The sequence below is a fragment of the Oncorhynchus mykiss genome, chromosome 13 (genome assembly GCF_057628025.1).
Source record: "Oncorhynchus mykiss isolate SJ-2025 chromosome 13, ASM5762802v1, whole genome shotgun sequence".
In the NCBI taxonomy this organism is placed as follows: domain Eukaryota; kingdom Metazoa; phylum Chordata; class Actinopteri; order Salmoniformes; family Salmonidae; genus Oncorhynchus; species Oncorhynchus mykiss.
In genome coordinates, this window is record NC_143034.1 from 65,620,919 (window position 1) to 65,636,020 (window position 15,102).

Genomic DNA, 15,102 nt, shown 5'->3' on the forward strand with positions numbered 1-15,102 from the left:
AAACTGAAAAATTGGGCGTGCAAAATTATTCAGCCCCCTTAAGTTAATACTTTGTAGCGCCACCTTTTGCTGCGATTACAGCTGTAAGTCGCTTGGGGTATGTCTCTATCAGTTTTGCACATCGAGAGACTGAAAATTTTTCCCATTCCTCCTTGCAAAACAGCTCAAGCTCAGTGAGGTTGGATGGAGAGCATTTGTGAACAGCAGTTTTCAGTTCTTTCCACAAATTCTCGATTGGATTCAGGTCTGGACTTTGACTTGGCCATTCTAACACCTGGATATGTTTATTTTTGAACCATTCCATTGTAGATTTTGCTTTATGTTTTGGATCATTGTCTTGTTGGAAGACAAATCTCCGTCCCAGTCTCAGGTCTTTTGCAGACTCCATCAGGTTCTCTTCCAGAATGGTCCTGTATTTGGCTCCATCCATCTTCCCATCAATTTTAACCATCTTCCCTGTCCCTGCTGAAGAAAAGCAGGCCCAAACCATGATGCTGCCACCACCATGTTTGACAGTGGGGATGGTGTGTTCAGCTGTGTTGCTTTTACGCCAAACATAACGTTTTGCATTGTTGCCAAAAAGTTCAATTTTGGTTTCATCTGACCAGAGCACCTTCTTCCACATGTTTGGTGTGTCTCCCAGGTGGCTTGTGGCAAACTTTAAACAACACTTTTTATGGATATCTTTAAGAAATGGCTTTCTTCTTGCCACTCTTCCACAAAGGCCAGATTTGTGCAATATACTTGTTATGATTGTTGATTGTTGTCCTATGGACAGAGTCTCCCACCTCAGCTGTAGATCTCTGCAGTTCATCCAGAGTGATCATGGGCCTCTTGGCTGCATCTCTGATCAGTCTTCTCCTTGTATGAGCTGAAAGTTTAGAGGGACGGCCAGGTCTTGGTAGATTTGCAGTGGTCTGATACTCCTTCCATTTCAATATTATCGCTTGCACAGTGCTCCTTGGGATGTTTAAAGCTTGGGAAATCTTTTTGTATCCAAATCCGGCTTTAAACTTCTTCACAACAGTATCTCGGACCTGCCTAGTGTGTTCCTTGTTCTTCATGATGCTCTCTGCGCTTTTAACGGACCTCTGAGACTATCACAGTGCAGGTGCATTTATACGGAGACTTGATTACACACAGGTGGATTGTATTTATCATCATTAGTCATTTAGGTCAACATTGGATCATTCAGAGATCCTCACTGAACTTCTGGAGAGAGTTTGCTGCACTGAAAGTAAAGGGGCTGAATAATTTTGCACGCCCAATTTTTCAGTTTTTGATTTGTTAAAAAAGTTTGAAATATCCAATAAATGTCGTTCCACTTCATGATTGAGTCCCACTTGTTGTTGATTCTTCACAAAAAAATACAGTTTTATATCTTTATGTTTGAAGCCTGAAATGTGGCAAAAGGTCGCAAAGTTCAAGGGGGCCGAATACTTTCGCAAGGCACTGTATATACATAATATGACATTTGAAATGTCTTTATACTTTTGTAAGTGTAATGTTTACTGTACATTTGTTATTGTTTATTTAACTTTTTGTTTATCTATTTCACTTGCTTTGGCAATGTAAACATATGTTTCCCATGCCGAGAGAGAGAGAGAGAGAGAGAGAGAGAGAGAGAGAGAGAGAGAGAGAGAGAGAGAGAGAGAGAGAGAGAGAGAGAGAGAGAGAGAGAGAGAGAGAGAGAGAGAGAGAGAGAGAGAGAGAGAGAGAGAGAGAGAGAGAGAGAGAGAGAGAGAGAGAGAGAGAGAGAGAGAGAGAGAGAGAGAGAGAGAGAGAGAGAGAGAGAGAGAGAAACTTGACTTTTTACTGCTCTTTATTGAGACATCCTCACTACAAAAACACAAATCAAACTATTTATACAGGGGAGACACAATAGTACCTCCAGTGAAACCTAGTATGGCTTGACGTTTGTTACTGTTCTAAACATTTATAGACAGACACGTGTCCCAGATTCTTGAGGGTGTCTATAACATTCACACCAACTGGCAATCTATAAAACTCTACAGTACAGAGTAAAACACAACATGTGCATTCAGAAAGTATTCAGACCCCTTGACTTTTCACACATTTTGTTATGTTACAACCTTATTCTAAAATGTATTAAATCGTTTTTCCCCCCATAATGACAAAGCAAAAACAGTTTTTTAGACATTTTTGCCTCGATCCTGACTAGTCTCCTAGTCCCCGCCGCTGAAAAACATCCACACAGCAAGATGCTTCCACCACCATGCTTCACTGTAGGGATGGTGCCAGGTTTCCTCCAGATGTGATGCTTGGCAGGCCAAAGAGTTCGATCTTGGTTTCATCAGCCAGAGAATGTTGTTTCTAATGGTCTGAGAGTCCTTTAGGTGCTTTTGGCAAACTCCAAGCAGGCTGTCATGTGCCTTAAGGAGTGGCTTCCGTCTGGCCACTCTACCAAAAAGACATGATTGGTGGAGTGCTGCAGAGAAGGTTCTCCCATCTCCACAGAGGAACTATGGAGCTCTGTCAGAGTGACCATCAGGTTCTTGGTCACCTTCCTGACGAATGCCCTTCTCCCTCGATTGCTCAGTTTGTCTGGGCGGACAGCTCTAGGAAGAGTCTTGGTGGTTCCAAACTTCTTCCATTTAAGAATGATGGAGCCCACTGTGTTCTTGGGGACCTTCAAAGCTGCAGAAATGTTTTATCTTGGTTTTTGCTCTGACATGCACTTTCAACTGGGAACTTATAAAGACAAGTGTGTGCCTTTCCAAATGTCCAATCAATTGAATTTACCACAGGTGGACTCCAATCAAGATGTTAAAACATCTCAAGGACTATCAAATGAAACAGGATACACCTGAGCTCAATTTCGAGTCTTATAGCAAAGGGTCTGAATACTTGTTTAAATAAGATATTTCTGTTTTTTTTTTCTAAAAACCTGTTTTCTCTTTGTCATTATGGGGTATTGTGATGTCATTATGGGGTATTGTGATGTCATTATGGGGTATTGTGATGTCATTATGGGGTATTGTGTGTAGATTGATGAGGAACATTTTTTATTTGATACATTTTTGAATAAGGCTGTAACATAACAACATGTGGAAAAAGTGAAGGGTGTCTGAATACCTTTTGAATGCACTGTACAGTACACTCCCATTGACCATTTTTTAAGCCTCGTGATCAAAGTGGTATTTGACTAATATTTTCTGTTCTAGGATCAGCTCACTGTACTTTCAATGTGTCACCAAACATCAGGGACACGTTGAAGCAAAACTGACTTCAGATCAGTACGACATCGCCTCACCCTTTGGAATAGAGTGAGGGTTGGGGTGGTCAGGTCAGTGGGTTAGAGGGAGGGTTGGGATGGTCAGATCAGTAGGTTAGAGGGAGGGTTGGGATTGTCAGGTCAGGTCAGTAGGTTAGATGGAGGGTTGGGAGGGTCAGGTCAGTAGGTTAGAGGGAGGGTTGGGATGGTCAGGTCAGTAGGTTAGAGGGAGGGGTGGGATGGTCAGGTCAGTAGGTTAGAGGGAGGGGTGGGATGGTCAGGTCAGGTCAGTGGGTTAGAGGGAGGGTTGGGATGGTCAGGTCAGTAGGTTAGAGGGAGGGTTGGGATGGTCAGGTCAGTAGGTTAGAGGGAGGGTTGGGATGGTCAGGTCAGTGGGTTAGAGGGAGGGTTGGGATGGTCAGGTCAGTGGGTTAGACGGAGGGATGGGATGGTCAGGTCAGGTCAGTAGGTTAGAGGGAGGGTTGGGATGGTCAGGTCAGTGGGTTAGAGGGAGGGTTGGGATGGTCAGGTCAGTAGGTTAGATGGAGGGTTGGGATGGTCAGGTCAGTGGGTTAGAGGGAGGGATGGGATGGTCAGGTCAGGTCAGGTCAGTGGGAGGGTTGGGATGGTCAGGTCAGTGGGTTAGAGGGAGGGATGGGATGGTCAGGTCAGTAGGTTAGAGGGAAGGTTGGGATGGTCAGGTCAGTAGGTTAGAGGGAATGTTGGGATGGTCAGGTCAGTGGGTTAGAGGGAGGGTTGGGATGGTCAGGTCAGTAGGTTAGAGGGAAGGTTGGGGTGGTATGATCAGGTCAGGTCAGTAGGTTAGAGGGAGGGTTGGGGTGGGATGGTCAGGTCAGTAGGTTAGAGGGAGGGTTGGGATGGTCAGGTCAGTGGGTTAGAGGGAGAGTTGGGATGGTCAGGTCAGTGGGTTAGATGGAGGGTTGGGATGGTCAGGTCAGTAGGTTAGAGGGAGGGTTGGGATGGTCAGGTCAGGTCAGTGGGTTAGAGGGAGGGTTGGGATGGTCTGATCAGTAGGTTAGAGGGAGGGTTGGGATGGTCAGGTCAGTAGGTTAGAGGGAGGGTTGGGATGGTCAGGTCAGGTCAGTAGGTTAGATGGAGGGTTGGGATGGTCAGGTCAGTAGGTTAGAGGGAGGGTTGGGATGGTCAGGTCAGTAGGTTAGAGGGAGGGTTGGGATGGTCAGGTCAGTAGGTTAGAGGGAGGGTTGGGATGGTCAGGTCAGTGGGTTAGAGGGAGGGTTGGGGTGGGATGGTCAGTGGGTTAGAGGGAGGGTTAGGATGGTCAGGTCAGTGAGTTAGAGGGAGGGTTGGGGTGGGATGGTCAAGCCATGGTCAGTACCCACTGGCACATAGAGCCACCTGAGATGGTAATGTAACCCAGGGGTACAATGAGAAGGTTAATAGACCTCAGCTGTATCTGTGCTGGCCCTCAATGACCCGAGGGACCAGTGCCCTCCTGTGTGACATAGTTGGTGGTGTATGGTACTTGCAAGGCCAAGGGTTGTGGGTTTGATTCCCGTGGGGGACCACCAATATGAAACATGTATGCATGACTGTAAGAGGATAGAAGTGTCTGCTAAATGGTGTATGGTACTGTCATGACCTGTACAGGACACATAACCACACCAAAGGATTTCTCCTTTAAATCCCATATGGGATTGTATGTGTGTGGTTATGTTTGGCAGCACAACAACCTTGATAGATATGTGATCCATATCATCCTGTTGGTAAAGACAGCCCTCTCTGTCAACTGCTGCCTAAAGGGGATGAGGACAGGAGTGGGTATGTTCCAGCCCCATGGTGGGCTTGGAGCTTGTGTTTGTTGTGTTTGGAGTTGTGGTGTGTGTGTGTGCCAGGGAATGTGAGACATGTGGCAGAAGAGTAGGTGTGGAGGAGGGTGTGTCACAGCCAGAAGGTCTGCAGAGCGATTCTCCACATGTCTCCATGGTTATCTAGTTACACATCTCACTATTGGGCCACAACTTCTGTCACTGTTGGTGCAACAGCCCTAGTTTTATAGATAGAACACTGACATCTGGTGGATGAAGTGTCTCATTACTGATAGAGCTCTGTGTGTGTGTGTGTGTGTGTGTGTGTGTGTGTGTGTGTGTGTGTGTGTGTGTGTGTGTGTGTGTGTGTGTGTGTGTGTGTGTGTGTGTGTGTGTGTGTGTGTGTGTGTGTGTGTGTGTGTGTGTCTCTGCAGGAGGAATGCTGCTGTTGTAACTTTGAGCCAGTTTGAGCCATTAACTACAGTGTTTATTGGTGTTGACAGATTTCCACTGAGAACACAACACACTCAGAGATGATCAGCTATACTCCTATTCTGAAATACAGCTTAGTCTCACTGCAGGACAAGATTGTCCTTGTTAAATTCTACTTAATCTCTTTTCACTGGAAACAGGTTGTACATATAGAAAGAGGTTTTTGAATGCTGAGGTCGTACTCACTCAGGATGTTACTAATCCAGAACAATGCATGCAACAGGAAGTAACTGACATATTCATTAGGATAGGATGAACTTTAGTGTCCCGAGGGGGAAATTGTCTCAGACACACGGTACTGCTGTATAGAAAATAGACACTGGTCATGACTTACCCAACATAGTACATACATTGCCCTCCTGTCATAAACATTGTACACTTCTCATACGGCCACATACATAATACATGTTCCACATTCTGTCATTAGCGTACTAAGGTACATTTTTGCAATATGTGTTATGTGTTATATTATAATTAGGTTTATTGAAATGTTTTTTTTTTTTTTTTTTTAAATAGCCTGAATGTAAAGTTTTAGCTTCTATCTTCTAACATCTATAGTAGTTGATCATTCTTTCTTTGACTCTTTGCCACAAGCGACACACACACACTAACTAAGTACCTTGGCATCATACTTGATTCCAACCTCTCTTTTAAAAAGCATTTGAAAAAGGTCATTCAGATAACCAAATTCAACCTAGCTAATTTCCGATTTATACGAAATTGTTTGACTACAGAGGTAGCAAAACTGTACTTCAAATCTATGATACTCCCCCACTTAACATACTGCTTGACTAGTTGGACCCAAGCTTGCTGTACAACATTAAAACCTATTCAGTCTGTCTACAAACAGGCTCTCAAAGTGCTTGATAGGAAGCCCAATAGCCATCCTCTGTTACATCCTCAGAAAGCATGAGCTCCTGAGTTGGGAAAATATTGTGCAATACATAGACGCACGTCTTGTATTCAAGATCCTAAATGGCCTGGCTCCCCCTCCACTCAGTATTTTTGTTAAACAGAAAACCCAAACAAATGGCAGCAGATCCACAAGGTCTGCCATGAGAGGTGACTGTATAGTTCCCTTAAGGAAAAGCACCTTTAGTAAATCTGCATTCTCTGTGAGAGCTTCCCATGTCTGGAATACACTGCCATCAGACACACATAACTGCACCACCTACCACACTTTCACAAAATGTATGAATACATGGCTAAACGGTCAATCAGATTTGTGATCATAATCCATAGCTGTGTATTTCTGCTTTCCATGTTGTCTGTTGTCTGTAGCTTGTGAGGTGTGGAAACACTGTTGCTTTTATGAATTTTGTCTTGCTGGTTTTTGTTCTATGTTGCTCTGTCTGTATGCTACATCTTGCTTGTCCTATGTTGCTCTGTCTGTATGCTACGTCTTGCTTGTCCTATGTTGCTCTGTCTGTATGCTACGTCTTGCTTGTCCTATGTTGCTCTGTCTGTATGCTACGTCTTGCTTGTACTATGTTGCTCTGTCTGTATGCTACATCTTGCTTGTCCTATGTTGCTCTGTCTGTATGCTACATCTTGCTTGTACTATGTTGCTCTGTCTGTATGCTACATCTTGCTTGTCCTATGTTGCTCTGTCTGTATGCTATGTCTTGCTTGTCCTATGTTGCTCGGAGTATGCTCACTGCTCAATGATTGTCTATATTGTAATTGTTTTTAATAACCTGCCCAGGGACTGCGGTTGAAAATGAGCCGTCTGGCTAAAACCGCCACTTTTACTGAAACGTTATTAATGTGCACTGTCCCTGTAAAAAGAAAATAAACTCAAACTCACACACACTCCCACTCTGACAGAGAGGATGTACCCTCATACACACTAACACACTCCCACTCTGACAGAGAGGATGTACCTTCACACTCACTAACACACTCCCACTCTGACAGAGAGGATGTACCTTCACACACACTAACACACTCCCACTCTGACAGAGAGGATGTACCCTCATACACACTCCCACTCTGACAGAGAGGATGTACCTTCACACTCACTAACACACTCCCACTCTGACAGAGAGGATGTACCCTCACACACACTAACACACTCCCACTCTGACAGAGAGGATGTACCCTCATACACACTAACACACTCCCACTCTGACAGAGAGGATGTACCCTCATACACACTAACACACTCCCACTCTGACAGAGAGGATGTACCCTCATACACACTAACACACTCCCACTCTGACAGAGAGGATGTACCCTCATACACACTAACACACTCCCACTCTGACAGAGAGGATGTACCCTCACACACACTAACACACTCCCACTCTGACAGAGAGGATGTACCTTCACACACACTAACACACTCCCACTCTGACAGAGAGGATGTACCCTCATACACACTAACACACTCCCACTCTGACAGAGAGGATGTACCCTCATACACACTAACACACTCCCACTCTGACAGAGAGGATGTACCCTCACACACACTAACACACTCCCACTCTGACAGAGAGGATGTACCCTCACACACACTAACACACTCCCACTCTGACAGAGAGGATGTACCTTCACACACACTAACACACTCCCACTCTGACAGAGAGGATGTACCCTCATACACACTAACACACTCCCACTCTGACAGAGAGGATGTACCTTCACACACACTAACACACTCCCACTCTGACAGAGAGGATGTACCCTCATACACACTCCCACTCTGACAGAGAGGATGTACCTTCACACACACTAACACACTCCCACTCTGACAGAGAGGATGTACCCTCATACACACTAACACACTCCCACTCTGACAGAGAGGATGTACCTTCACACTCACTAACACACTCCCACTCTGACAGAGAGGATGTACCCTCATACACACGAACACACTCCCACTCTGACAGAGAGGATGTACCTTCACACACACTAACACACTCCCACTCTGACAGAGAGGATGTACCCTCATACACACTAACACACTCCCACTCTGACAGAGAGGATGTACCTTCACACTCACTAACACACTCCCACTCTGACAGAGAGGATGTACCCTCACACACACTCCCGCTCTGACAGAGAGGATGTACCCTCATACACACTAACACACTCCCACTCTGACAGAGAGGATGTACCCTCATACACACTAACACACTCCCGCTCTGACAGTGAGGATGTACCTTCACACACACTAACACACTCCCACTCCGACAGAGAGGATGTACCTTCACATACACACTAACACACTCCCACTCTGACAGAGAGGATGTACCCTCACACACACTAACACACTCCCACTCTGACAGAGAGGATGTACCCTCACACACACTAACACACTCCCACTCTGACAGAGAGGATGTACCCTCACACACACTAACACACTCCCACTCTGACAGAGAGGATTTACCTTCACACTCACTAACACACTCCCACTCTGACAGAGAGGATGTACCTTCACACACACTAACACACTCCCACTCTGACAGAGAGGATGTACCCTCATACACACTCCCACTCTGACAGAGAGGATGTACCTTCACACACACTAACACACTCCCACTCTGACAGAGAGGATGTACCCTCATACACACTAACACACTCCCACTCTGACAGAGAGGATGTACCTTCACACTCACTAACACACTCCCACTCTGACAGAGAGGATGTACCCTCACACACACTCCCGCTCTGACAGAGAGGATGTACCCTCATACACACTAACACACTCCCACTCTGACAGAGAGGATGTACCCTCATACACACTAACACACTCCCGCTCTGACAGTGAGGATGTACCTTCACACACACTAACACACTCCCACTCCGACAGAGAGGATGTACCTTCACATACACACTAACACACTCCCACTCTGACAGAGAGGATGTACCCTCACACACACTAACACACTCCCACTCTGACAGAGAGGATGTACCCTCACACACACTAACACACTCCCACTCTGACAGAGAGGATGTACCCTCATACACACTAACACACTCCCACTCTGACAGAGAGGATGTACCCTCACACACACTAACACACTCCCACTCTGACAGAGAGGATGTACCCTCATACACACTAACACACTCCCGCTCTGACAGTGAGGATGTACCCTTGCTTCCTCATCTCTGTACCACACACATACAATTACAATAATATGTAAGATCCCTCAGTTGAGCCGTGAATTTCAAACACAGATGAATCACTACTCTGGATGGCTCCAACTTAGAATATGTGGATAACTACAAACACCTAGGTGTCTGGTTAGACTGTAAACTCTCCTTCCAGACTCACATCAAGCATCTCCAATTCAAAATTAAATCTAGAATCTGCTTCCTATTTCACAACAAAGCATCCTTCACTCATGCTGCCAAACATACCCTCGTAAAACTGACCATCCTACCGATCCTCGACTTCGGTGATGTCATCTATAAAATAGCCTCCAACACTCTACTCAACATATTGGATGCAGTCTATCACAGTGCCATCCGTTTTGTCACCAAAGCCCCATATATACTACCCACCATTGCGACCTGTATGCTCTCGTTGGCTGGCCCTCGCTTCATACTCGTCGCCAAACCCACTGGCTCCAGGTCATCTACAAGTCTCTGCTAGGTAAAGCCCCGCCTTATCTCAGCTCACTGGTCACCATAGCAGCACCCACTCGTAGCACTCGCTCCAGCAGGTATATCTCACTGGTCACCCCCAAAGCCAATTCCTACTTTGGCCGCCTTTCCTTCCATTTCTCTGCTGCCAATGACTGGAATGAACTGCAAAAATCACTGAAGCTGGAGACTCATATCTCCCTCAATAGCTTTAAGAAGCACCTGTCAAAGCAGCTCACAGATCACTGCACCTGTATATAGCCCATCTTTAAACAGCCCATCCAACTACCTCATCCCCATACTGTATTTATTTATTTATCTTGCTCCTTTCCACCCCAGGATCTCTACTTGCACATTCATCTTATGCACATCTACCATTCCAGTGTTTAATTGCTATATTGTAATTACTTCGCCACAATGGCCTATTTATTGCCTTTAACTCCCTTATCTTACCTCATTTGCACTCACTGTATATATACTTTTTGTTTTCTTTTTTCTACTGTATTATTGACTTGTTTATTCCATGTGTAACTCTGTGTTGTTGTATGTGTCGAACTGCTATGCTTTGTCTTGGCCAGGTCACAGTTGCAAATGAGAACTTGTTCTCAACTAGCCTAACTGGTTAAATAAAGGTGAAATCTTTTTATTTTTTATTTAAGGTTTTCCAATGCATTGCAAAGAAGGGCACCTATTGACAGAGGGGTAAAAAAAAGCAGCCATTGAATATCCCTTTGAGCATGGGGAAGTTATTAATTACACTCTGGATGGTATATCAATACAGTCAGTCACTACAAAGATACGGGCGTTCTCAGTTGCTGGAGAAGAAGGAAACCGCTCAGGGATTTCATCATGAAGCAAATGGTGACTGTAAAACAGTTTTACAGTTTAATGGCTGTGATAAGAGAAAACTGAGGATGGATCAACAACATTGTAGTTACTCCACAATACGAACATAAATGACAGAGTGAAAAGAAAGAAGCCTGTACAGAATAAAAATATTCCAAAATATACATGCTGTTTACAACAAGGCACAAAAAGTAACACTGATAAACATGTGGCAAATCAAATAACTTTTTGTCCTGAATACAATGTTTTATGTTTGGTGCAAATCCAATACAACACATTACTGAGTACCACTCTCCATATTTTCATGCATAGTGGTGGCTGCATCATGTTATGGGTATGCTATGGGGAGTTTTTCAGTATAAAAAAAGACATGTAATAGAACTAAGCACAGGCAAAATCCTAGAGGAAAACTTGGTTCAGTCTGCTTTCCACCAGACACTGGGAGATTAATGTACCTTTCAGCAGGACAATAACCTAAAACACAAGGTCAAATCTACACTGGAGTTGCTTACCAAGACAGGGAATGAGTGGCCGAGTTGCACTTTGACTTAAATCTGTTTGATAATATATGGCAAGACCTGAAAACGGTTGTCTAACAATGATCAACAACCAATTTGACAGAGCTTGAAGAATTGTATAAAGAATAATGGGCAAATGTTGCACAATGCAGGTGTAGAATAAGTGATAATGCCGGAGAAGCCGGTGTTTGGAGGATATATCGGCACGGGTGTTGTTAGGCCCGAGACGAAGTCGAGGGTTGGCAAACCGTGCCAATATCTCCTCCAAACTCCGGCTTCTAGGGCATTATCACTTTTACACAACGGGTTACCAACATATTCAAATAATGATTGACATATTTTAATAAAAAAATGTATTTTGATGAATTTATTCATACTATTTCATCGTTCCACAGGATATAGTCCCAAAACAAATCTAGGGTTGCTACCCAAGCTGGTCGTTCGTTCTATTGGTTTGGTTGCCAGAGACGCGACCTAGTCGTTCAGTCTTTTGGTTCTGTATTTATGGACACGACCTAGTCGTTCAGTCTTTTGGTTCTGTATTTATGGACACGACCCAGTCGTTCAGTCTTTTGGTTCTGTATTTATGGACACGACCCAGTCGTTCAGTCTTTTGGTTCTGTATTTATGGACACGACCCAGTCGTTCAGTCTTTTGGTTCTGTATTTATGTACACGACAAAGTCGTTCAGTCTTTTGGTTCTGTATTTGTGGACACGACCCAGTCTTTCAGTCTTTTGGTTCTGTATTTATGGACACGACCCAGTCGTTCAGTCTTTTGGTTCTGTATTTATGGACACGACCCAGTCGTTCTGTCTTTTGGTTCTGTATTTATGGACACGACAAAGTCGTTCAGTCTTTTGGTTCTGTATTTATGGACACAACCCAGTTGTTCAGTCTTTTGGTTCTGTATTTATGGACACGACCCAGTCGTTCTGTCTTTTGGTTCTGTATTTATGGACACGACCCAGTCGTTCAGTCTTTTGGTTCTGTATTTATGGACACGACCCAGTCGTTCAGTCTTTTGGTTCTGTATTTATGGACACGACCCAGTCGTTCAGTCTTTTGGTTCTGTATTTATGGACACAACCCAGTCTTTCAGTCTTTTGGTTCTGTATTTATGGACACGACCCAGTCGTTCAGTCTTTTGGTTCTGTATTTATGGACACGACCCAGTCTTTCAGTCTTTTGGTTCTGTATTTATGGACACGACCCAGTCTTTCAGTCTTTTGGTTCTGTATTTATGGACACGACCCAGTCGTTCAGTCTTTTGGTTCTGTATTTGTGGACACGACTCAGTCGTTCAGTCTTTTGGTTCTGTATTTATGGACCCGACCCAGTCGTTCAGTCTTTTGGTTCTGTATTTATGGACACGACCCAGTCATTCGTTCTAAATGTTCCATTGCCATTCTGGCTGCAACATTCTTTTACCTTGCTTGCTAGCTAGCCAATTATGGCTAACTTACAGTCACGTCAAACAGTGCAAATAATAACAACAGTAGCTGCATTTGTTTAAGCTGTTTTCTAGTGACATGTATTTGGATACATCCATAACAAGGAGCTAATGAGGCACAATTTCGCCTGGCATAGAAAATGTGCTCTCTCGTTAGGACACTGTTTTTTAGAGGAGCTAGCCAACAACACAGAAAACACAATAACTTCAAACTAAAGCTGGAAAGACTGCAAAGTAGCTACACTTTGTTTCATTTGACCTTTTTTCAATTGACATTTCTTTGTATATATCCATAAAAATGATGCCAGCTGATTCATGATTTCATTTGGCTGAGAACGCTGCCTGTCTCTCTACTCCCGACTCCCGACCCCTACACATTTATTACTATGGGACAGTTGGAGATCGAATTTGAATATTGAAAATATGTTGCATATGTCGGAGAAACAGACAGTAAGGTTTATACAAATCTCCTCTGTTGAAAACTAAATGTTAATCTAAAAGAAATGTGAGATAATGTCTAGATGCTTTTTACAGTGGAGATCAAATGAACAGGGGGTTGAATACTTATCTAATCAAGATATATTAGTGTTTTATTTTTAATACATTTTTTACAAATGTTAGAATTTTTTCCCACTTTGACATTACAGAGTATTTTGTTTAGATCGTTGACAAAAAAATGACAATTAAATCCATTTTAATCCCACTTTTTACACAACAAAATGTGTTGAATACTTTCTGAAGGCACTGTATTTTTCCATCAAAGGTTTTTATTTTCCTCACAGCATTGCATACAGAGAATCTGTATTGCTTCAAAGTTGTGTTCCTTGCTTCAAAGTTGTGTTCCTTGCTTCAAAGTTGTGTTCCTTGCTTCAAAGTTGTGTTCCTTGCTTCAAAGTTGTGTTCCTTGCTTCAAAGTTGTGCATATTTACAGTTAGTATATATTTGTGAACGATAAAACAAGTGAGTCTACCCATCAGTATGCGCACACGTGTGAGGGATCGTCTTTGCTCATGGGTGTGTGCACATGTGACTGGTGAATGTGCATGCCTTCTAATGTGTGTGAGCGTGCGTCTGCATGAAGAGTGGTTGTGATACATCTTCACGAGCAGGAATAACACAGGAGTAAATACAGGCAGAGACCACTGGAAGAAAAGCAAGAGAGGGAAAGGGAAGGAGTAGGGAGGGAGGGAAGGAGGGAGGAAGAAAGAGAGAGCGGGAGAGAACTGGAGAGAGTGAGAGAGAGGGCGTGGGGGGTTGTCATCGCTCTCTCATTCCAAGCTCTGCAGCAACAACAGCAGCTCTGAAAGTGGAAGAGGGAGGAGGAGGACAAGAAGAGAGGGAGGAAAAAAGTTGGTGGATTTAAAAAAGGGACTCTTGGATCAGTGAGCTGATACCTCTGTCTGCCCCCCACCCCCCACCCCCCGCATGGGCTCCTAATTTGGGATTTGTTTAAAGCGGGAGACAGCGTCTGGGAGACTTTGACTTGCTTGGGAATAAGGGATTCCTGCTCCCTCAGATTCAACCACAAAATGTCTGATTCCACTGTCAATGCTCACTTGGAAGGAATCCTATCAGACTTTGAAGGTTGGTCTTCTCTTTTGGACTCTTCTTCTCCTCTTTTTCTGTCTTCTGTCTTTTCTTTACTGCTCTTTTAGGGAACATCTTCAGTCCTGCATGAGGACACATCATATCCAAACTTTCTATTATATATATTTTTAAATAGAGGGTATTTTTCATTGAGAGTTATATATGTTGAATGTGGGTATTGAAATGGAACATTACATTTGGAATGCTGCCTTTTCAACTTTTCAACTGCTTCTTCAGGTCAACTATTCTCTCTCACTCTCTTTCTGTAGCTGCTGTGAGCTGCGTGTGTGTCAGCCATGGAGGTCATGTGGGCATATGGTGTGTGAGAGAGTGTTCAGTTCAGAGCACAGTGTGCTATTGATTTATAAGCTCTTTATAAGGCTTTCTAAAGGCACTGGACGACTGGCAGGGGAACTCAGAGAGAGAGAGAGAGAGAGAGAGATAGAGAGAGAGAGAGAGAGAGAGAGAGAGAGAGAGAGACTTGACTTTTTACTGCTCTTTATTGAGACATCCTCACTACAAAAACACAAATCAAACTATTTATACAGGGGAGACACAATAGTACCTCCAGTGAAACCTCCCTCCACCCCTAGCA

At 44.0% G+C, this 15,102-nt stretch overlaps 1 protein-coding gene across 6 annotated transcripts in view; it reads left to right on the forward strand.

Moving 5' to 3' along the window:
• Positions 1-15,102, forward strand: part of LOC110516540 (septin-9) — a 153,462-nt gene that overhangs the window by 40,637 nt on the left and 97,723 nt on the right. The window contains exon 1 of one of the 6 annotated variants that reach the window (XM_036941642.2): positions 13,976-14,504. The exons of the other annotated variants lie outside the window; for them this stretch is intronic. Coding sequence (XP_036797537.1) covers positions 14,450-14,504 — 55 coding nt within the window. The 5' untranslated portion in view covers positions 13,976-14,449. Of the gene's footprint in view, positions 1-13,975; positions 14,505-15,102 lie in introns of those variants that run through there. 6 annotated transcript variants of the gene reach the window in all.